A 24,207-nucleotide genomic window follows, 5' to 3' on the forward strand; every position below is an offset into this window, starting at 1 on the left:
CCACTGTACTGCCCTGCCCCTTCGCTACAGTTACAATTCCTCCTACAGCTCATACAGCTCCTCTGATCCGAATCCGCATCCGCATACATATCCGCATCCAGGGGGCTGTTCATCTTTCGCTTTGGCGCTGGGTTCAGAGGTTCGTTTCGGTTCGGTTCGGTTTTTATTATTTAATATTTTAAAACACTTGCGGTGTTATTGGCATTGCAACAAAAAGAAAACAGCAAACAGTCGTAGAGGGGCGGAGGGAGCAAAAAATATAATAAAATACACATAACAAAACATGGGCCATGCGGCAGAAAATGGATTCCTTTGCTCCCTTCAACAGAATTCGAACACACTCAAAGGCCGAGCCCTCACATCCAGATACAATTCGGAAACAAGAAAGGCAAAGGCTTTTCCGTAGGAGTCGCAGATACAGATACTCTTTGAGGCCCCTGTAATTAAAGACTGAATTACGTTGGAAAAATCAAAAGTTTTCCACAGAAGATAGGTTGCTTGCCCATCGAGAGTTTCATTGAAAGCTTTGTGATCCGACTCCTGGATTCTGGTACACAAAATAGGAACAACGAGCAGCTTTGAAGATCCTTCTTTTGTGTCTGCTTTCTCTAAATCCCAATGCCCACGTCCTTTAAGAGTACAACAATCTGTAGGATGCCAAAGGGCAAAAAGTTCTGCCTCCCTCTGAGCCGCTACTGTTTTCTGCTTAAAGCAAACTTGTTTTTTTTTCTGGCAAAGACTTTAAGCCCAAGCCAACAGCTACAACCGCACAAAATATGGGCTGATACATGGATGAAATATTATTACTTATTTCGTGACATGTTTCAAAACACACTGCCACTCCCCTCTCCACCTCCTCTGAAAGGCAGAGTGTGACCCTCGGCCAGTGTTTATAATTAGCATGGCCACAAGGACGCCCCCGAAAACCATTCAGCTCTCGGAGCATTTCAGTGCTTAAGTTGTCATAACCGAAGAGCCCGAAAGCCCCAAATGCCAACAGAAATGTTCGGGGCGAAAGTTTATTCCCACTTTGACATAGGCAGGCGAGGACCTTACTCTTTTTCTCAGACCTTTTCCCAGTCCTTACCGCCCCGAAACATCAGCCAGCTTAATGTGTCAGAAAATTGGAAACTTTCGGGGAAAGTTTATCAATCAAAATGGAGGGAAAAACTTTGCGACTAACAAATCTGTTTGGCATATATTTTTGAGCTGTTTTAGTGGCTGGTTTTATTGGTTCTATAGGGAGTAAATCTATCGTTGGGTTCTTGTGCTTAGTATTTATTACAGATCTGTGGATTTTCTGGGAATTGAATGGAAATCTTGGCATCTTTTTAGGGTCTTGGGGCAGGTTTTTCGACTTCGAATTAAATCTTTGTTTTCAGACACTTTTTCGGTCGGACCGAAGTCGAGAAACCGGCCCTTAAAGATACATCTTTCAGTTTTTTCGTGCATCTTCAATCACTAGCACTCATTCCTCACTTAACCTAAAGATATATCCATCCATTCATTCAGCTATTACCCTTAATTCTCTCACTCATTCATAGTCACTCGATTCATTCCGATCCTTCAACTTGTACTCACCTAAATGCTGATCTACACGCTTCTTGGGCTTCTGCACGGATGCATAGGGATCACTGCAGTAGTCCTGGCGGGACGGATTCTGGCTGTTCCTCAAATTGTGGTACTCGTCGCCCACCTGGCTGGGCGTGGCCGTCAAGTGGGGATAGGGGGCGTAGTCATCGACGGCGCCATAGCCGCCATGGGTCAGGGGGTCGTAGCCGTAGGTGGGCTGCTGCTCCACATACTGGTTGAGCGGTGCCTGCACCATGCTCTGCTGGTTGCCCACCGCAGCGGCGGACATCTTCACCTGCCACAGCGAGTCCTGCGAGTTGACACTGCCGCCGTTGTTCGAGTTCGAGTAGTTGTTCTCCATGTAGCCCATGTTGACCCCTGGAAACGGAGAGAGAGAAAGAGGAGAGAAAAGTATGATGAATGTTCCACAAGTAAAGCGAAAATATAGTTCTGATTCTCTGGCTCTTGGCCAAAACTGTACAAAACTTTCTCTCGTTTGGCAATCGAATAAAATTTAATTAAAAGTTAAAAAATGTATTTTCATTTTATTTATTGATTAACACGTAAAAATGGCACGAAAATGGGGTCTCCAGTTATGGAGTCGTGGAGTCAAACAGTCGCGGAAATCAGCGTCAGACATGGCGTAATTAATAGTTGCCCCCCCTGCCGCGTGCCCTACTTTGAACTCCATTCAAACCCCATAAAACCTTTCGAGGGCACACACCCCAACCCGACCCTCCACCATTCATCCTTCCGCTAGAGGACATTTTTACGAGGAGCCATGTCCACACGGCGGTGCTTGTTACGCTTTTTGACGAGGAGCAGCTGGGAGGACTTCCTTGGCTCCCCATTCGGCTGGTTCTTTGTTCCCTGCCGCTCTTTTGTTGGGTGCGTGCGCTGCCTGGGCTGCCTCTTGGTCGCATTTATTATTATTTTTATATCGTGATAAATCACTCATAAATATTAAACGCACGCTTTGCTGGCAACAAAAAACTTTTTGAATTTTGAGTTGTGACTCCCGTCTCCCCTCAATGCAGCGGAAAATGTGTTCTGGCAAGTGTTCTCTCAGGGAAAACCTCATGATTTTCTTGTAAACAAAATTCCAAGTGGTGGAAATATTTCCGTGTTAATTTGTGAAAGGATTTCTGATGGAATTTATATAAAGAATTGAGAACATGGAAATTTAGGTGGGATATATTTTTTTTTTAATTTTTAATAATTCCACCTTTATTTTCTTAACAATGTTTCTTCCTAAAAATGGCAGCAAACACATAATATATGAGTTTCAGACGGATCTCTGACCTTCTCTATCATTTCCCCCATCGAAAACACCAAGAGATTTCCCACTGGAGCATCTCATTCTCAGAACATTTTCGCTACGCATCGAAAAGTATGCAATCAAATATTCGATTTGTGCGAATTTTCAGATGGAACCTATCCCCGAAAATTATTCAAGGAGCGGGAGAGCAGGTCCTCTAGCATATCCCCATACACATACGAGTTCATATATGTATCCCTGACATGTTGCGTGAGTTTTCTCTTGTTTTCTCTTCTACTTTTATGATAAGTTTCCTTCGGACTATTCGCGTGTTCCGGTTCCTGGATTTTATGAGCCGTCGTATTGTGTGGCGGTGGGCGTGATAATTTTTATGATTAGCCATAAAACTAAAACAGTAATAATATTAACTTCATTTACATTTCATGCGCTGTTCCTTCTTCTATGGTTTTTTGCTCTTTTTGGCCATGCAATTTGCATATTTGCTTCAGTAATTTTATGCCAACAGATTCCGTCCGTTGTTGTACGAGTATTTGCCGTATTTCTCGTATTCTGGTAGAGGATTCCGCCTCCAATTGCAATTCCACAAGAGCAAAAAAAAAAATAATAAATATGAACGCACTGAATGAAACTTTTCAATTTGATAAGCATCAAAAGTACGGAATCTTTTTCGGATGGAGGCAACTTTTGATTGCTCAAGTTTTTGCTGCCTGCCACACAATGAGCAAAATATTTGACCGAAATAACAAAATTTCCACTCTCTCCATCTCAGTCTCTCACTCTTAGTTGCATACTCTTTCACAGCCAAGGGATACTACGATTTTGAGCAAGGGATTGGCAGTGTTTACGACTATGGAGATCTGTAGACAGTACTGTAACTCTGTGTCTGTGGATCCCTGTCAATAGATACTTATATCTGCTATAGGAAGTTCGTAGAAGAGAAAGACTGTAGTATCTCTTCATCGTATAGATTTCATAGGAACAATAGGTGAAAAAGAGAAAATTATCCAATCAAATGTTTCCCATCGTAGTTCTATATGATTTTCCCATAACAAAATAATAATTATCATCAATATGTTATAGCAAAGATCATTTGAAAAACGTATTCTTGTGGTAATAGAAATGTCTTATGTTTTTCCACTTTTCAAGCAAATTTGATTGAAATCCAAAGACTTTATCATATAATTTCCATAGGGAAAAGTAGTTTTTAAGAGTATCTAAAGCTTCGTTCTCCGGCTGTTAGTATTCTCCTCTAGTTTTCCTCTACAAAATGAAAAATTTTAATGCATTTTCATTGTCTGGAATGGAACATTTCCATGGAATGGAGGGAGCTCGCTCCCCGAAGCGAAAGACGGGGCTCGTTTGTACTCCTTAAGCTGGAAAAGGGGTTTGGGCTGCCCATTCTTTGAGTATTCCGTACTTGGGTTGCCTCCTACTCCTCGAAGGAGTTGGCAAGTGGCAACAAATGGGGACGCAATTAAAGTTTGTCAAAGTTTTTCCGCATTGATTTGAGCAAATAACAACAACAGTTGCGGCATAGTTCTGGTCTTCCCCGCCACAGAAATCCCCCTATTGGTTATTAAACCTCACCCCTCCGCACCAAGTGCCTCTCTGGAGCAGTTTGTGTGGAAAAATCCTTTCATGTAAACGAGTTCTGGGCCCAAAAGTGCTTGAGAAAAAGAGAGAAAGTGGAAGGGAAAGGGAGGAGGAAAGTTTCTCTGCCGCCGAAGCTCTAATTCACTCGACAAACTTTTCAACCGGAAGCGCTTACAATTATGCAACATTTTTGTGCAGCAGCAGCAGCAACAGCAGTGGCAGATGAAGAGCAAACGAAGAGGCACAGGCAGAGGCAGAGCACTAGAAGACGCACAATAAAAACAGTTTCAAATGCCATTAACGGTTAACTAAATAGCAGGGCACCAGAGAGAGCAATAGAGAGAGCAATAAAGAGTGAGAGAGCGCAACTGAGAGTTGCCACAAGTTGTGCCCTACTCACATTTGCTGCCTGCCCTGCTGGCTGCTGCCTGCTGCCTGCCGCCTGCCACTTGGCTTCTCAGGCAGCTTGCACCTCAAGCTCTCGGGTGTTAATGGCAGTCGCCTCCTTATCTGCCCTTCTCCCTCTCCCTCTCTCACTCTCTGCCCCTGCCCCACTCTCTCTTCGACCTTTTCTGTTGCTCTGCTTTCTTCTGCCCCCTGCACCCTGTGCTTCGCCTTGTTGCACTTTTAATTAGCGACGCGACGCGATGCAAGTCGAGTCGAGTCGAGGCCTGGGGGTCGTGGCAGGGGGCAGGTGGCAGGAGGCTGCCTGGCATTTGCCCTAAATGCGCTTAAATGTTGCAGGAACAACGAAGGGCCACAGGAGGAAAGGATAGGTGAAGTAGGGCGGAAGCGGGGCAGGGGCAAGGACTGGGGAAAGCGAGGCACGTTGAGCTGCTGTTGAGTTTCTGCACTTGCCGCCGTGTTGCACTTTTCTACAGGCTTGTTTTTTCCTAATACACTCAGAGAAACTTATTTTAGAAATTCTAAAAAAAAAAAATCTTTAAAAAAATGTTTAAGATAATAAAATTTAAATAAATTAAATAAAATATAATAAAATTCCTAACCTTGAACTATTTTGTTTGAAAATAAATATATTGAAATGTATAAAAAAAAATATATTGTTTTTCTCTTTCCATAAGTAAGATTTGTATGTGGAAAAGACTTTAAAAAAAATTAAATAATTCACTAAATTTGGAAAAAGTTGTGTGCAGAAAAGTGTTTTGAAAACACACAACCAGATATGTGGAAATATCAATAATTTATGCAATTTAATTTGAATAAATATATTCCTAAATTTCCAAATCAAACATCGTTCTGTTCTTTCAGTGCAGTGCCTTCCTTTGTTTTTCATGTTAATGTTGGTGTTTCGTTCCTGAGAAGGGGAGTGGAAGGGCGGGAGGGAGGTGGCCCAAGTTGGCCCAAAACTTTTGCGCTCTCTCAGCCTCAGCTTCACTTTTCCCGCTGCTGTTTTTTGCTGTGTGTTGAAAGCATGAATGAAAACTAGCGGGGGTGTGTACAGTGGGTTCGGGGGGTGGAGGGAAAAGAGCAGCGAGAGAGCAGAGTGTAGTACAACATTTTTGTGGGGCTGTTGGTTTGGCCCTAGGACGACGCCTTCCTGCTTTTTAGCTGCTGATCTTTTCACGGAATATCTTTTGAGATGTCGACAATTCTAAAGATACGCCGTCTAGTCGGGGGTATTGATAGTTCTTGGTATATCTTTCCAACAAGACACAGCTCTTGACCCTTTTTTTGGGCGGAAACTTTGGCTTTTCCTGTTTGAAGAGAAAGTTAAAAAGAACTGAGTTCCTATGGTTTCTCGGGGATAACTCCAGCTTTTACTTTCATTCATTCTCCGAGGAGAAAGGTTATTGCTTTCGAAATGAATCTTCTACTCTGCCTTAAGATTGTTGCTGGTTCTGTAGATTCCCCTTTTCCTTTTACACTTGTTATTCTTGTTGCCAGTTTATTTTTTATTCTCCAAAGATTCTCCCTCTTTTTACCCATAGCTTCCATCATGACCTCCTCCTTCTTTGGTCTCCCTTTCAATTTCCCTGCTTTCCACCGCTGACTTTTCATTCATCAGTTCGTTGTGCATGTGTTTGTATGTGTGTATGTGTGTGTTGGCAACTGTGTTTAGATTTAAGCCAATTAGTTGGTGGCCGAGGCAGTGGAAAAAACAAAAGCCAGCACAAATTGGAGCTCATAGATTTGTGTCTTTGAATGGCCCCCGACCCGTGGTCTGTGTGCCGCTCGAGAGTGCGGTCATTCGGTCAATCCGTTGGTCATCTGGCTCTCCGGGCCAAGGCCCAACCTCCACCCTTCGGTGATAAGAGGAGGAGCTGCCCTGGAATACCCAGCTGTTTGGCCGGCAACAAGACAAACATGTTCGAGAGGCAATCACTGGAAAAATCAGACAAGAGCAAAGAGGCAGCCTAAAAGGCTGCTGCAGCATAGAATCTGGCACCACTATGCCCCCTCCCCCCTCCCCACTCACTGCTGACCCTCCTGCCAGCACTCTTCAGCTGCGGTTGCGTTTTTGGGGCGCGCAAAACTATTTTGCGGCTATTTGCTTTGCGGGGCCATCGCTGGCTGCATTTTAAAACCCATAGAAACCCTCGAGCCCCTCCACCTCCCTCCAGACCAAGAATCCCAACCGAAAAACTATGGCCCAAAGCGGGAGGGAGGCGAGGCCTGGGTCTGGGCCTGGGCCTGGGTCTGGGGGCAGACATTTGTTGGCCCGTCGAGCCCCCGAGTTCATGGCTTTATTTATTTAGCGCATAAATTTGTCGAGAGAGCGCGAAATTCTTTCTTTTCTATTTCTATTCTTTTTATTTTCCTTTTTTTTTATGCTGAAATTTTCGATGGTTGGTTGACTCTTGTGTATGCCCCACGATACGCCACGACACGACACGATATTTGTTTGCATTTATATTTCGGGTTTTCCATATATTTTTTCTATTTTTTTTTGTTTCTCTGGTTCTGTTTTCTGTTTGCATTTATTTGCCAGGAGAACATGTCCTCGCCGATGTCTAGCCGTAGGCGTGTCGTCGGTCCACAGCCTCCCCCTCCTCCGCCTCCTGCGCCTTCACCGCCTCTATTTTCCATTACAGAGTGCAAAAAACTTTCACCGCAAAAGCTTCAAGACTTAAACGGCAAAAGTACTTGGCATTTAAAGTGTTTTTGGGGCCACACTAGGCTTAAAAGTTGGGGTCTAGCGGGCATTTCATGGATGATTAGCAGGGACTGTTAATTGATACTTGAGAAGGGTTCAAGAACGGTTTTGGTTTCCAGGAAAAGTCTCATTTTGGGGTTCATTAACCATTTGGAGTACAGTTTTTGTAGAGGCCAACGTGCCTCAACATCACGATACCTACATCACAGTACCCTAAATATATGTTCTGAGTGCTGGGTATAAGAATTTTCCCATGAAAGCTATACTGATTGTTTCTCTTAACTATTCATTAATGCCCATACCAGAACGGATCAATAGATTGACTCTAGTCGTTCGAAAACCTACGTCCATACCTGGGAAGATGTTTCCATAACAGAACGGAGGCTTAGATTCACTTTAAAGGTTCGAGTACCTACGCTCTGCTATGGATTATGTCCTTGAACAGAATAAAAGATCTCTAAGAGTTTTCAATTGAAACTTCTCCTTCGAGAATACAGATAATTTTCATCATATATGGGATCATTGAAGTTCTAAAGAAATGCCAACTATCACATCGGTACCCCTTTAGTTCGAAGTACACTATTTCTACCCCTGTTTTCACAATCAAAGCTCATTCTCAAAGCTAATCACATTTCGGGGTTTCTTTTGACTGGCAATTTCCCTGCTGGCCAGTGTAATCTACCTCTTGCTCCCCTAAAATCCCCCAAAAATCAACCGCAGCGAGGAGACTCCACTTCTTCCTGCCCCTTTTCGGTAGGATTCTCTCTCTCTCTCGATTACCTATGGCTGCACTTTCCCTGTTTCCAGCATTTCCACCGCCCGTTGATTGTTTTTATTGTCGTCGTCGTCGTCGTCGTGAGGGCAGAGGGGGGGCTACATGCAAAGTTCATTAGGTATTTGGCCTACGACGAAAGCAATTGGAGCTTGCCACGTGCTAGGGCATGGGGCAAACCGTTAACGAGCCCGAAAAGTGCAGGCAACTCCAACAATGAGGGCCGCACAACGTCAAAAACTCCTGCAAGTGGGGTTGGGGCTATGGACCATCTGGCAAAGGACATTTTCGTGTGCTCTCTCGTGTGCGGCATGCTTGTGGCACTGGGTTTGGGGCATGGAGACGACTGGGTACTCCTTAAGCGGCAATTAGCGCTTACAATGAAATGGATAGGGGGGCGCAGCAGTAGAAGGAGAAGGAGTTGCCCCGTCGCCCCGTTGTTTGCCTGCCGCCTTCTCTGTTGTTGCCTCAACACTTCTCCCTCTCCCCCTCCTTCTCTTTCTCTCACTTCTCCCGATTGTACTTCCTTCTCTTTGGGAGTCTCCCCTTCTTGCCTTCTCTCTCTGTCTCTGCTCTTGCAACCCTTTATTATTCATGCCACTTTCACTTGCCAAATTAGCTGTTACTGCCACTGCCACACAGCCAATCCCTGCTCCTGCTTCTGCCACATCCTCTACTCCTTTTGGCACTTCATTCTCCTCCCCCTACCCCACCTTCTGCCACAGCCTCTACTCCTCTCTGTCTCTCTCTCTAGAAATCGTTTTTAAATGCAATTAAGTTTGCTCTCCTTTTCTCCAGATCTCTGCGAAGGCTCTCTCTCTCACTCCTCTCTGTAGAGTCCTTTTTGGTCCTTTGGCTAAGCGCCTTAAAATTTTAATTGGCCTTCAAAACAATTGAAACTTGAAATTGCCCCCAAATACCAGACACATTGATTGCTGCAGAGATTCTGCCAGAAAAAAATCTCAACATTTTACAAGCAAATTCCATTTTTAAAGGCTACCGAAAAATCGACAGAAGAAATATCCGTCCATTAAGGTACAGGCTTCAAAAGGATTCAGATATATTCAATGTATTCCGAAGATTCCCCTTTTAACTGCCACAAAACTTTTGCAGAGAGCCAGCTGCAGATACATGAATATATGGAAAGCAATGTCTCATAGAAAAAACAGACAAATATATACAGAAATACGGATAACAAGTACAGAGAAACAGGGAAAGAGATACAGATACAGTATCTCTATTTTGTCTTTGATATTTGTTTATCCTTTTCAGAGATTGCTATAGATATCTGCATCTTCTTCTGTATTGTACTTATTGCAAATTCTCAGTGAATGGTTTGGGTATCTGTATCTTTCCTATAACTATACTCAAACAATTCGTTAGATATCCCTGATTGTATCTATATTTGTTCCTCACTATTCCCATATTCTATTAGAACGTTGCAGATATAACCCAAAGAACGCCCTAAATACTAGTTTCTTTCCTCTTAAATCACATATAAATCTTTAGATATCTGTATCTTTCTTTTCCGCAAAAGATTCCTGAGAATTCCAACAACATCAGCCCTCTATTCATCCCCAACTTTCTCTAAGAACCCTTTAGACACAAACACTTCCGTCTCAACCTCTAAATTTCCCTCAAAAAACGCTTCAGTTTCCGTTTGGAATTTTTAATTTTCACATCATTACAAAATACCAAACGCCACTCGCCACCTGCTCATCCTTCGCACCTTCCTTGCACAGTATCCTCTCCCTTTTGACGTTTCAAATGTGAAAGGTTAATACCTTCAACGGAGACCCCCTCCAGGCCACTGCCACAGCCACTCTCTCTGCCCCACACAACCATCGCGATGGTTTCAACAAAAGAACTGTCGAGGGGGCGGCGGCGGTGGTTAAAAAATAAAGCGAAAACCAGGAACAACAATTAATAATGAATTGTATGGCGAATTGTGTAAAACCACAGCACCCCCCCTCCCCACGCAGGAGCGGGGGAGCATCCAGAGTCCAGTTTACGCATTCATTTTGTACTCCAGACACACACAGCACACACAGAGAGGGCGGGAGGGCAGTCCCCTCCATTTGAAAGGACCACAGCGTTGATGATGACGGGTGCGAAGGACCATGGTCCACCCTCGCTCGCTCGCTCGCTGGCTGGCTGCAGAATGAATGGACGACAACGTGCGCGTCAAGCGGCGACAGGAACAACAGCAGCAACAATGAAATGGAAAGTATATTACAAAATGCTGCAAAGCAGCAAGCGAAAAAAAAGTGTTTAGAAAAAATTGCTGTTTCAACAAATTTACAACGGAAGTGGAAAGTGCTTTCCCTTCTCAGACTCTCTCGCTCGCTCTGTGTGTGAGAGTAAAAGGACCTTCTGTGGTGCGTTGCAAGGGGGAGCATGTGCTTCGGGGAGGAGGCGCAGCGCTTGATGAATGCGCATTGCCATCGATTTGCACTCGAACTCCATTTTGCACTTTTCCCACACACACACACCCAGACACTTTCATGGGCAACGCAACAATAATTTCTTTTGCAGAAAAACCACACACCTATTGCCCCGCTCTTGAGAGAACCCCAACACAACAGAAGAGGGGGAGCTACACTCCGGCACGGATTTCATTTTGTTTTGCGGACAATGAAAAATCACCGAAACGTACGAGGAGTCTCCTCCTCGTCCCCATCCCCATCCCCGTCCCCGTCCCAGAGCCTGTGCCTCTAGAATCCAGAGTCCTGTCGGACCGGAAGTATTTCTCACTTTGGTTTTGCTCTTCTTTCTTCGCATTTCCTCTTTTTAGTTTTCTTCTTTCACCTTTTGGTTTTTTGCACTTGAAGGTTGTTTGTGGAAGGCTATGGTGGAATACATTATATATGGTATGAAAAATGGTTGTATATAAACGTGGACTGTGGTTAAGGTGAAAGTGTGGAGAGCCTTGAAGTTGGAAAAGGGTTTGCTTGAAGTTTGATAGATACTTCCACAGAAATTACTTCGATTTCTCATCGATTCTCATCGCGTCGCGAGTGCTTTATGAAGTTTGAAAGTCCTCAAGAATCGAGTTGGTTTCGACAAAGGCAAGTAGTTTCTTTGACGATCTCTTGGAGGCATCTTCCAACATCTGATGCCAGCATCGAGGCTCCCGATTTCTTTCTCGTGAGAATTCATTGAAGTAAAGTATCTATATTGAATGCAAAGTAACTTGTACTTAGAACAGTTCCAAAGTTCTTCTATTCATGGATTAAACTTCATATGAATCTGTAGTTCTTTGGGATCTAATCTATCTTTAGATATACTATGTATGTATGTATCTGTAACTTTATCTGTTGGCTATCTTCAGATATTTGCATAGGAACCACTCTACAACTTCTTCAATTCTTATGAATAATACCACATTTCCATTATAATTTTAAACAATATCGAAATAGTTTTTCATCGTACAAAATCCCAAATATTCGCTCGTAGTCGTTAATTGTATCGGTTTTCTTTAAGAATGTATCCTTTCGCTTATGGGACATTGTTAGTAATGTATTGGAGAGTGTTTTAGTGGCACCAATGATCCACTTCTCACGTGCCATTTCCTCAACTCCCATATGTGATTCGATTTAAAATTTTCCTGATAATCCTCTAAATAAAGTCCTTAAACCCCCGCTCCAATAAAAATCCACCCAAAGTCAGTGATTTTTCAAATCCAAACCCACTAAAACCCCACAAACCAACAAAACCCGACCCCATCTACCCTTTGGAGCACATCCGTGAACGTGTATGTGTACTTACATTCATTTCCTGGCATCGTGTGTCCTGTCAGGCCGGGTATTCCATTCACACCGACGCCACTGCCACCGATGCCGCCGACACCGACGCCGCCAACACCGCCCACACCGATGCCACCGACACCCATGCCGCTGACGACACTGCCACCGATGCCCCCCATGCCGCCGACGCCGACCACACCGCTGCCCGGATGATAGCTATAGCCGTTCTGTGTGGCATAGAGGGCCGTCTTCTGCTCCTCCATGCTGAGGGCGAGGTCCATCGAATGCTCGAGGGCCTTGTTGTCCAGACCGCTGGCGGGATAATATGGCGGCGGGGCCTGGCTCTGTTGGGCGGCAACGATGGAGGGTCGGACGGAGTCCATTTCGTAGTCCTTGGCGGCGGCGCTCTTCTTCGATTGATTCCGCTTGCAGCGGCAGAACATGAGCAGCAGGCCGGCGAACAGGGCGAACACAATGCACGAGACGATTATCGCAATCAGTGTGGGCGTGGCCAGGGCCGAAGCCTCCGCTATGTAGGGTCGGCCAACTGTGGACAGAGAAGAGGGGAAAATGAAGCCATGAAAAATGCATTCGCAGAGGCATGAAGTGGATGGATGGATGGCTGGCTGGCTGGCCAGAAGGATGGATGCTGCCCTGCTGGATGGTGAATGCTGGATGGATGAGTGATTGATTGTCCATCCATCGGACTGCAGCAGCATCACAGCATTCAAGTGGTGCAATTGCTCGTAATGGCTTTGCATATAATGGAAATCATCAACGAGGAGTCCCCGTCTCCCCGCCCGTCCGCCCACCCATCCATCCATCTATCCATCTTCAGAAATACTCACTCTCGGCATCCGTGTACTCGCTACAGTGTTCCGGATTGTTGCGCAGACAGAGCTTGACGCGCACCGTCGGACTGTTTTCGTCCTCGAGGGCCAGCGTGTTCAGCCCCGAGTCGTCCTCATCCTCGCTGATGGTGTGCCCCAAGGCCCGACCGCCGCCAATGCGTCGTGTGCCCATCAGACGGTCGATGATCTTCTCCTTGTGCGTGGGGCCATTGCCCGAGAGCTGCAGGTTGTCCACAGTGTCGACCACTTCCCAGGCGGCCCGGGGTGTGTCTCCGTGCACCATGGTCTCCACGACGGCCACCAGGGACAGGCATGTGCCACCCACATCGATGCCCAGAGTGCGGGTGCTCGGCTCGTAGGTGACCTGCAGCGGAGGCGGAATCCGGCTCACCTTGGTGGTCACCAGGATCTCATTCGAGTAGGGAGAGCCGCTCTTCGGGTTGAGTGCCTTCACCTTGAAGGCGTAGCTCTGGTGCTGATCCAGCGAGGTGACCTTGCAGGGTATATCCCGCTGGCAGTCGACTTCCACCCAGTCCGAGTTGGAGTTCGCCAGCGTGGCACAGTCGGGTATCAGTTGCTCCTCCCGGGGCATGGCCACGCGTCGGTAGCTGACGAAGAACTTGGTCTTGCTCAGACCCCCGTCGAAGCCGGGATCCCAGCTGAGGGACACGTAGTTGTGGCCCACGTCCATGGCCCGCAGATTCGTGGGCTTCTCCGGCGGACCCTTCTGCTGCAGTCGGATGGGGGCACGAATGGTGTTCAGGCTGTTGGCCACGCGGCACGTGTACTCCCCGTAGTCCGAGTGGGTCAGCGAGTTGATCCTCAGCACAGAGGTGTAGATGTCGTTCTTGTCCGAAGTGGTGCTTATTTCGTAGTGTCCCTCGGAGGACATGGTCAGGGGCGACTGATTGTTGCCGAAGAGCCACACGAACTCGGGCTTGGGATACGCCTGGACCTTGCACACAACCTCGGCCGTCTCCCTGATGTCGAAGGCCACCTTGTTGTACTGGTGCAGGACGATGGGCTCGTGCTCGATCCGCAGCTGCATCGAGGAGTTGGCCGAGTTCACTTCGTTCTGGTACAGACACGTGTACTGTCCCCGGTCTCCCGGCACTAGATCGTTGCCATTGGGTCGGGCCTTGCCACGGAACTTCAGTTGGCTCTGAACTGTGACCATGCCGTTCAAGCCCTGATCGGGATTCGTTTGCACTTCGTACAGATTCAGTTCGGGTATAATCTCCACGTCGTCCTTCAGCCACTTGACACTGGGGGCGGGCTTTCCCTTGGCACTGCACGTCACAGTGTAGTCCGTGTCGCCCACGCGGCGGGTCATGTGCTGCTGCAGCTTCGCCAGGAACTGCGGCGGCTGATGGATCTCCAGCACGATGGTGGCCATCATGCCGATGCCCAGCTCGTTCACCGCATGGCAGTGGTACTTGCCCTCGTTCCCCAGATGCGCCTTCGGTATCGAGTACTGGGGTCCTTGCGCCAGGATCTTCTGGGTGCTCGAGAACTCCCCGTCCATGTCGCGGAACCAGCGATACTGGGGCACAGGCCAGCCCGGCGGATTGGCCGAGCAGGTGAGCGTCACGCCGTTGCCCACGTGGACCACCGGCTTGTTGGGCGTTATGTAGGCCTGTCCCGGGCGATGGCGGACCAGCAGGGCCACCGTGGAGTTGCCAATCCGTTCGCTGCGCTCCTGTCCCTGGCTGTGCATGATGTTCACCGCGCGACAGATGTAGTTTCCCGCATGCTCCGCCCGCACAGAGGCCAGCGTGAGGATGTCCCCGTTGTAGCGGAAGTCGGGGGCCCCCTCCTTCAGCCACTCGATGGTCACGGGCGAGGGGTTCGAGGTCACGTTGCAGCGTATCGTCACCGTCTCGCCTTCTTCGGCCTCGCGGGTCTTCGACTCGATGACCACCGTGGGCGGGTACAGTATGTCCAGAATGAGCTCCTGCTCTCCGGTCTTGCCCAGTCCGTTGTCGGCGCTGCACGTGTACTTGCCGGCGTCCTGGACACTCACCCGGTGGATCGTGTGGACGAGGGAGGAGCTAATGAAGCGTCCGTTGCGTGTCCAGCGGACATTCGGCACTTTCGGCTTCGCATCGACGTTACACTCCAGTTTTGCAGTGCGGTCACGTTCCACGCGCAGTGGATTCTCGGGGCCGACCTCGACGCGGGGATAGTCTGTAAGGGAAAGGCAGAGAAAAGGCGAAAATTAGTCAAGGAAACACAGAGAGAGAGTGAAAGAGAGGGAGAGAGAGAGTGTGTGTCCTCGTAAATCAAAGCAGCCACAATTCTCCCTCTGCCCCAAAAAATGATGAAAATTAATAAACACGCAGCATTTTTCGGGGGCCAGCATAATCAGACGGCATCCGAGAAACTTCTAATTGAATTAGTCATCCCGAAAGTAGGATGCAAAAAGGAGCAGGAGCTGAAGCAGGTCCTGTACCTCTGGTCATGATTAGGGGCCATGCTTCGCATGGACGTTGTCTGATTAGACACGAAATTTGTCAATTATTAATTAAACTAATGAAGTGGTGCCCCCTGACCCCGTGTGCACCCTCTCCCAGAGTAAAAGAGAAAGTCATTAGCATTAGAGCCTTCAATCTCCTCAGGAAAAGGGAGGGGGAGGAGATGCTCCTTCGATAATTTCTAGTTGAAAGACCTTGTTCGGGCGAAGCCCGAGTGTAAATTTTATACCATTGTTTTATTGCCTATCAATTCACTTTCTTTTCTATTTTGGTCATTATACTAAACTAACGTAACGTAACGTAAGCGTAGCTTTATCTATGCTCGCTCAGCAACATGCTCTCATTTAATCATCTATTCTTATCTATGCTCGCTCTTGTTATCTTTTCTTTCCTATGCCGTCGCTAAGCCGTCAGCAGCTGCGCCTGCTCAAACAGTTACCGCTTGATATAGTTGGAGAACAGACCCTTTTTGTCCCCAATCTATTACTTTGGCTCGAGATCGGCTCGCTTGCCTCATCCAAGTGTATCACTCTAATACTATTGTAAAAGGCTCTGGCATCTTCGGCCACCCTCAACACACAAAATACCTATAATAAAATTTATAACGTTTTCGGAAATTAATAATTTGTGAAATTATTGAACAATCATAGTCAGCGAAAAAGCTCGTTGTCTCAACAGACCTTTTGGGTGGCGATTCATTGAACAGCTATCCCTGTTTTGGAGGTCAAATGAAGGAGTATCTTTCGGTGCTGAAGATATCGAATAGTGAAGGATGAAAAAAGGGAGATCTGGCATCCTAAAGATACTCCAAATGAATGATATACTGATAAAAGATACAATCAGCAGTTTCTAATGTATCTTATTATCTATTTTCTAAATAGAATCTTCCACATCTGATGGATTCCCTTAGATATGGAAACATTCGAGTACATTCGCAATATTTTCCCATAGGCGAAAGGACACATTCAGCTCGAATGACACGAAAAAGCGATACTCTATATATCTATGTATCCCTGCTGCTGCTGTAAACTATCTTCTAAGTCCACATAACTCTTTCAAACCATCTTTAATCACCTTCTTAGCCGTTTTATAAGTACAATTTCCATCATCTTCAATTGATAAACACATTAAATCGTGGAATCTTTCAAAGATAATCATTATACCCACACTTTGTGACATTTTCTTTGAGCCAAAAATGGGCCAAAGCACTCATTGCTCAATCAAGAATCATTCGAATTAAAGATACTTCAAATTCAAGAGCACCTCAATCAAATAATTCCGACAGCAATTTGCATTTTTGCTGCCCCTGCACTTGCCACAAGAGCCCTATGGAAAAGGGCTTCAATTTTCGTTGGACTCTCGACTGCAAGTCATAGTCCGACATTAGTGGCCCTCTTATGCACCGCAAATGGCGTGAAATTATGACTCCACCTCCCTGACAACCACTTTGTAATTAACTGCCCCACGGATAAGTGTCGCCACAGCAGCCCCTTCCAGCCGGCGGGCCAGCGGCTGCCTAATGACTTTGCCCATAAGCCCTACCTCCCTCCCTCCCTCCCTCCGGCCCTCCGTGAGGCATTGACAGAAACGAGAGAAGCGCTGAAGCGCTGAAGAGCAAAGAGAACTTTAGTCTGCCGCAATCCCAAGAAACTGGAGCACAGCACAGCACATCCCATCATCCATCGGACACTGCCACTCCACACTGGCTCCAAAGACCGACCCGACTCTGTCTTGCGCGGGCTGCCCGGCCCCATCATTTTCTACAGAGAGCAAATTATAGTAAATTGCGTGATTCTGGCACAAGGAGGGGGAAAGGGGTCTGTCTTCCAGGTGTCTGCATCTGCTCGACTTGGACTTGGACTCTGGTTTTACCGCCAAGACTGAGACTGAGACTGAGACTTCTTTTTCGTGTTTATGTGCGTGTAATTACATTTGATTGTGTCTTCTGCCTGGCCAGAACCAGAACCCGAGCCCGAACCCATTAAAGAATTGTTAGGAAAATCAACCTCAGAGAACGCGTTGCTTTTTGTTTCTGTTTCTGCTTTTTGTTTGCTTTAGTTGGAGGATTTCTGTGGCCCCGCTAAATGGCTTCAAATTGGCTTAATTGTCACTTTTGTGAACATGTTTTGCCCACAGAAAAAACCTCCATTATGCAGTGCACATTCCCCACACACATTTCACAGCCAAAAGCCATGCAACAAACAACAGAGCAGGCCGCACTGAGAGGCCGCAGCAGGCAGGCAGAAAAGTGACCTAAAAATAGGCCGCCTTTTCATTCGGCCGTTGATTACTTTAAAATGGACCTCCTCCGGGAGGGGTCCTACGGCTACGGCCACGGCTATAGAGACCAGAACTTCTTTCAGGCAGAGTTCCGTTCCTTCAATTATTTCCCAAAACGCCGTGCCACGCCGCCTCTCCTTCGTGTTCATAAATAATCAAAGACTTTGGGGGGTTGGCAAAGCACTGGAAAAAGAAACAATTTTATGCGTGTTTTGCATATAAATTTTTCTTGGTTTTTTGCGGACATTGGTCGACCCCCCGCTCCTTAAATTATGTACGCAAATAATTGAATTAGTTTACAGAGTACCCCCACCAAAAACACACAAAAAAGCGTTGGAAAATCGTGTTAGAAATATTTTTCCAATCAATTGCCAGGTTCTCGCTCCTCCTTCAATCTCTAAAAGATCTCCTTCCTTTCTATAAATTCTCTTTCCATCCAAAAATTATTTTTTTTTTCCTTCAATAAGTTCTGTTCTCTCTTGCCTTTTCGGTAAGTACTCCTGGATGTGCCCCGAGCCATTCATTCACTTGGAAAATACTATTAACAAACACAAAGAGACCTTCGAAAAGGGAGAAAAAGGGAGGCTATATTTTTTGCCGAGGCCCGAACCTTTCTCCTGCGCCTCACTTCTTACAGTTTAGGCATCCCTCTGCCCCGCACAATTTAGAGTCCAAGACCCGATATCCCTTACAGGACCCTTTGCCCCCCTCACAATTTCCACTCCAGGAAAGAAAGCGGAAAAAATACCGAGTAAAAACATTAAAAAATTTAGTTTAGATCTTTAAATGTGAAACAATTTATTATACGACAAAATCCCCACCAGAAATGGAGAAAAACGAGTGCTAACTAAATTTAATTTTCAATTTGCACTTCTCTTAACTCAATTTTCCAACAGGAAAAAGGTGTTCAAGCGCAAGCAGAGGCTTTAGATACTCTACCGAAAGGGAGGTCAAATGGCAGCTATCAGATAAAGAGGATATATATTAATCGATCCAATGATTAAAGGGGATATACTAGAAGACCTATGTATTTCCAAATTTTAATGGAATTATCTCTAGGAGCATAGACTATATTTCAAAAATAAATTTCAACTATTTCTATAATATAGATAAAGGTAAATACATGTATATGAAGGTACCATGCGGACTGTTCCGTCTTCACAAAAAGAAGGCTGTTTTCCTTAAGAAATCTTTGGAACAGAAGTACGCACCATAAATATATAGTTTTGACCGAGAATCCATATGTTTTTCAGCTCAAGAAATGCTCCTTAATCTTTAGAAACCTTTGGAACAGAGTCACCGACCAGGACTTAAGGATATTTCCTCATCAAACATTTTCTTTCTAAAAGTCGAAGAGCATAAGAATCCCCTCTTTTCCGGTAGATCTCCATAAAAATCTCCATGCCCTTTGAAAGAGTATAAAAAGGTGACAAAAATCTAATGCAATTAGCGGGGTATCTCTTTCGTATCTTTTGCTCCTTAAGCAGCAATTAGTTTTGGACCCTAATTTCATCTGAGGATTTCATTAGAGGATTTTCCCCTCACGATTAATTTCCGCAGCAGGTGGGACGGACTTTAAGCCGAAAGCAAAGGAAGTGTAACTACCAGCAACGAGCAATAAAATTAGCAAACAGCAGAGAGTTAATATTAATTTAAATTTTAATTGCAAGAAGAAAAAAAGACCCACCCAAAAAGAGCGAAGGAAAACCGAGGGGGGGAGAAAAAAGGGAATCCTAGAATTTGCGGAGAGAAAGAGTGCAGAGGCAAAAAAATCCATTAAAAATAATCGACAGAGCTTTAACTCCACGTCAATGGCCATTGCTTAACTTGGCCAAATCCAATTTGGATGTGTGTGTGTTTGTTGGTGTGTGTGGCAGAGAGGCGGAGGGAGGCACGTGCTTGAGGCCACAGGCCACAGAAAGCCACAGCCAAAAGGAGGCAACAAGGCAGAAGCAAAAGCGATTTGATATGGCCAACAAGCGGGCGCACAAACCCAAAACGCAAACCGAGGAAACAGGCCCCTCCGCCCCCCCTCATTCTCTCACGCGAAAATTGGCAAAGGGCAGAAAACATTTTCGGGCCCCTTCGCCTCTCCCGCTCGCAGAAAAGATAAATGATAAGGCGAATAAGCCACACGATTGGCAGAGCCCAAGGCTAGGACTCCACCGACCGGGCCGCCGTGCCTCTTCCCCTCATTTGTAACTAATGAATGTTAAACTTTAAAGAAGAAACAACCAATAAATTACCGGACTTTAATTTGAGGAAAAGTATCTTCGAAAGTACAGGGCCAGAGTCGGATCTCCTCCTCTCTATCTTTGTATCTGTGCGAGAGTTTTGTGTGTGGCATCTTCCGAGTTGATGTTGCCATGATTTTCATCATCTACTAAATGTTTTTCTTTGGCCTTTCAAGTTTTTCCCGTTTCCAAGCTGCTGCCACCAGATGGTTTGCTTTTGTAACTTGTTAGTTTTCCTTAGTGGCCCTTACAGAGCGCAGACAAGAGTTCCTATAGATACAGATATGTCCAGCAGAGACATACATGGATATAGATACTCATACTCGTAGCCTGGCCATGGGCTGCCTGCCTGCCTGCTTGCCTGTATGTTCCCTGTCTTGTTTTGCTATTAAGTCAAGAATTTTTATAGCATTTAGTTGGAAAAGCTCAACATATTTCCACTCCAGAACTCCAGAACCTCCGTCTACATCTTCCATCCTCCTGTCATCTCAAGAGTGCGGTGGGGTGGGGAGGGGTGGTGTGGAGTGGAGAGGAGAGGAGTGGGGGATACGTACGCATAACTCGTGCCTGCTGTCAGCGCATTTGAGCTATGAGCTCTGTGTGGTTTCTAGCTCTGGCTTTTTATTAGTTTCTTGTTTGGTTTCCCCCTGCCCGCCCTTACATGTCTCTCGATGTGCGGCTGAAAGTGGTTTTCGGACCAGAGACCATACCCACACACACACTCACCAAACAGGCACACACATTTCTGGCTAACTAGTTACTAAATTGAGCGCATAAACTAAAACAACTGCGGCCCCACCACAGAGGACGGAGGAAAACCAACAAAGACAAGAGACCAGAGACAAGAGACCAGACCAGAGCAGAGACCATCGACCAGACCCAAAAGGAAACTGGCTGGTAACTGCTCATAAATTACAGGAAGACACTAGTCAGAGGAGGAGGGGGGGCTTCGGTTCCGATGGGACAGTATTTAGCAATCACATTAAGTCCAAGAAAGAACAAGAAAATCGTTTAATCGAACACCAGAAAACCAGTTGGAGACTCAACTACGCGAGAGACGCGAAAGATACTCGGAAAAAAGACGCGCTACAAGATACAAGTTGTAGTTAATGCCAGCAAAAAAAGATACTTTTAAGAATACACTTGCGTATCTATAAATGATCAACGTTTGGACTTAATGGATGGCAAAAAAGGTACAAGAAATGTGTTCCAGGAAAAGGAGAATTAAATGAGCAAGAAAACTAAAGGAAAATGTATGCTAAAGAATGTATCTTAACGTTTGACGGATACTGAAGGACTGTACTTGTTGAAAATCAACCAAAACTGTACTGCAAAGATGCTCAAGATCTAATATCATAAAAGAGTGGGAATTTAAAAGAAAAGATTAACAAAAACATCAAAAGATACAGTTTGTAACAAAAGAAATCTACAGGGAAATGTATCTCAAGATCTACGAGAGCTCCTAACATGTGGAATTAAAGTAAAAGATACTCAAATGTAGTACATAAACACTGAAAGATACTTTTTAAATTAAAAAACAATTATTATATATACAATATAGCACTTAAACATTAAAAGATACTTTTAAAATTCCATAAGTTTTGACAGTCCATAAAAAAGATACATTGAAATGGTAAAGATACTTCAAAGATAATTTTGAAAAGATGCCCAAATTGAAAGATACTTTTTAAAAGCAATAAATATTATATATTTCAAAACCAGAAGAAAGATATACAAAAACTGTAGCGCAAGATTAAAAGATACTTTGTCTAAATTGTATCTATAAGTGTATATACCATACAAAGATATACAACAAGTGTATACCATAAAGATACATAATAATTATGTTTAATTTTTAGAAGATATCAAATTGCATCTGCAAAAGCAAAGATACTTTGGACTAAAATTATATCTATAAATTGTATGCACCAAATAATCTATTTCAAAGCAAATAATTAACGCTGCAAATTTTAGAAGATCTGCAAAAATACGCAATTCTTGAAAGATTCTTTTTTGGTACACATTCTCCAAAAGTATCTTCAAAAGAGCTACTAGATGTTATCGTACAACCGAATCTGTACGTGCCTAAATACAAATCCATCAAACACAAACAGAGCATCATCTGGAAATCGCGCCATAAAAAGATACACTTCCATGAGTGCTCCTCCACTTGAAAGCGATCACGAGCTGTGGGATCAAAGCCAGGCAAAGCAAAGCAAAAAAGATATAAAGATACGAGACCATATATTTTCCAGGCAACAAATGTTTAAGACTTTTTTTTTTGTTTCAGGTTTCTGTGTCACTTTTCTATGGCACAAATCCCTGGAAAAACCATCTCCTCCATCTCTCGACTGGGAAAAGGCAAATGAAATGTGCAAAAAGCTTTTAAAAAACCAAAAGCAATAAGAGACCAAAACCAAACTGATAAACGGACAAATGTTTATTGTACTAAAATTTTTATTGGCCGCACACATACACATAGGCACACGCCGCACATATGCAGATACAAAGATATAGACTCATACAGGCACTGGTGGATACATGTGTGTACAGCATGCGTTGAGGACAATGGTTTTTGGGCCATAAAATGAAATCAAATTGTGCCGACCAAAGCAAATGTTTGGTCAAAAAAACAGCAACAAGACAACATAAATGATAAAAAGACTAAAGCAACGTTTTCGTCGAGGCACAAGCCACTGAAACGAACAGATACTCTACTAGGCGCAAAGATAGATGACTTTAGATATAGGATGTAGTCGCACGATCTCCATGAACTATTTAGAAACATTTCTAAAAACCTTTTTTTGTGGAGTTTAGTTGAAAAGACTTTGAAAAGATACAAGTTTTTCTTCCAAGGAATGATTTTTGAGTCCATAACTACATAACTATACCTATTATATAGTCTGTCAAATGGAGTAAATATTTCCAGAACAATGTAAGATTTTTCCCATAACAAATAAGATACTATTGCAAAACCCTTTCCCTGAATCATAGTACCCCCTCGTTAGGGTACAAATATATTCGTAAAACAAAGGAATAAAGAGAAAAAATCAAGTAAAGATTTAATAAAATATTGCCTCGTATATGAAGCATGATTTTTATGGATCTCCTGCTGCTAATGCCACTGTTGTTGCTGCTGCTGTTTGCCTGAAAACATATTGATAAACTACAGAAGACTCTGTGGACTCTGTGTGGACTCTGTGTGCTGCAAATGAACGTGTAAACAAACAGATGTATCTGTGCATCTGCCAGATACAAATGAACAAACACAACATAATTGGAAGGCAGAGCTCCTTCCCCCTGGGGGCAGACACACCCATTCCGATTCCCATTCCCCATTCCTCGATTCCCCCCACCGCTTTCTCTGTCCAGTTTTCAGTTTATTTTTATGGCACACACAATTTGTGGCAAATCAATGAAAAACTTTTCCCCTTCCCTCCCTTCTACGAAAACTAATTTTATGGGCTTCCACATGTTCCAGACATAAACAATTTCCACCAAAAAATTCTCCATTTCTCACTCTATACAACACCTCTCTCTCTCGCTCACTCTCTCATTCTCTCTGCAGCAGCCTGCTGCAATCAAAGCTGCCCCAAAATTAATTTAAAAGGCAGAAACAGCAGCACAAAGTTTTTCTCGCTATTTAAACAACACAAATTTTTGTAAATTGTCTAGTTCGGAATTTTAATGGTAACACAAAAACAACAACAACAAGAACAGAGAGGAACTCCGGGAAATGGGAAATGGGTCTGGTCTCTTTTTTTGTTGGTGGAAACGGGAGCTACTTTAAATAGGCAGCAAAATTATTGACAAAGTTTTTTGCTCCCCACATGGAGATTTAGGAGGAGGAAAACTGGTAGGAAAAGTGGGAGGGGGGGTGGGGGGCGTGGGGGAGAACTGGAATGATGGGCGAAGAGAAGATCTAGGGAAAACTCTGTTCGGTTGATGATGCGAGAAGAGAAAGAGAGGCCACAAACGATGTCATTAGTGTTGGCATTTGCTTTTGTTGCTGCCGATTCTAATTCTCCCCCCGCCCCCTCCTCATCCCACACCCCTAGCCTTTTCCCTTTATTTGCACAGTAGCAGATGCGGCAGAAGGAGAGCCAGAAGCAGAGCCAGAGATGGGGCAGAAGGAGAGCCAGAAATATGCCAGAGATGTGGCACGAAAACTGGTACTACCATAGACAAAACAACAACAAAAAAAGTAACAGAAAACTTTTGCTTTTTATTTATTTACTTGACGCGCAACAAAAAAGAAGAGCACCAGAAGTGGAAGTGGAAGCAAACAAAA

At 44.8% G+C, this 24,207-nt stretch overlaps 1 protein-coding gene across 2 annotated transcripts in view; it reads right to left on the bottom strand.

Moving 5' to 3' along the window:
• ed (hemicentin protein echinoid) overlaps positions 1 to 24,207 on the bottom strand; it is a 119,577-nt gene that overhangs the window by 7,754 nt on the left and 87,616 nt on the right. For both annotated transcript variants that reach the window (XM_001356449.4, XM_015180372.2), the window contains exons 5-7: positions 12,926 to 15,115; positions 12,100 to 12,624; positions 1,582 to 1,950 (exon numbers count right to left, since the gene is read on the bottom strand). In XM_001356449.4, the coding sequence (XP_001356485.3) occupies positions 1,582 to 1,950; positions 12,100 to 12,624; positions 12,926 to 15,115 (3,084 nt within the window). The remainder of the gene's footprint in view (positions 1 to 1,581; positions 1,951 to 12,099; positions 12,625 to 12,925; positions 15,116 to 24,207) is intronic.

This window comes from Drosophila pseudoobscura, chromosome 4 (genome assembly GCF_009870125.1).
Source record: "Drosophila pseudoobscura strain MV-25-SWS-2005 chromosome 4, UCI_Dpse_MV25, whole genome shotgun sequence".
NCBI lineage: Eukaryota > Metazoa > Arthropoda > Insecta > Diptera > Drosophilidae > Drosophila > Drosophila pseudoobscura.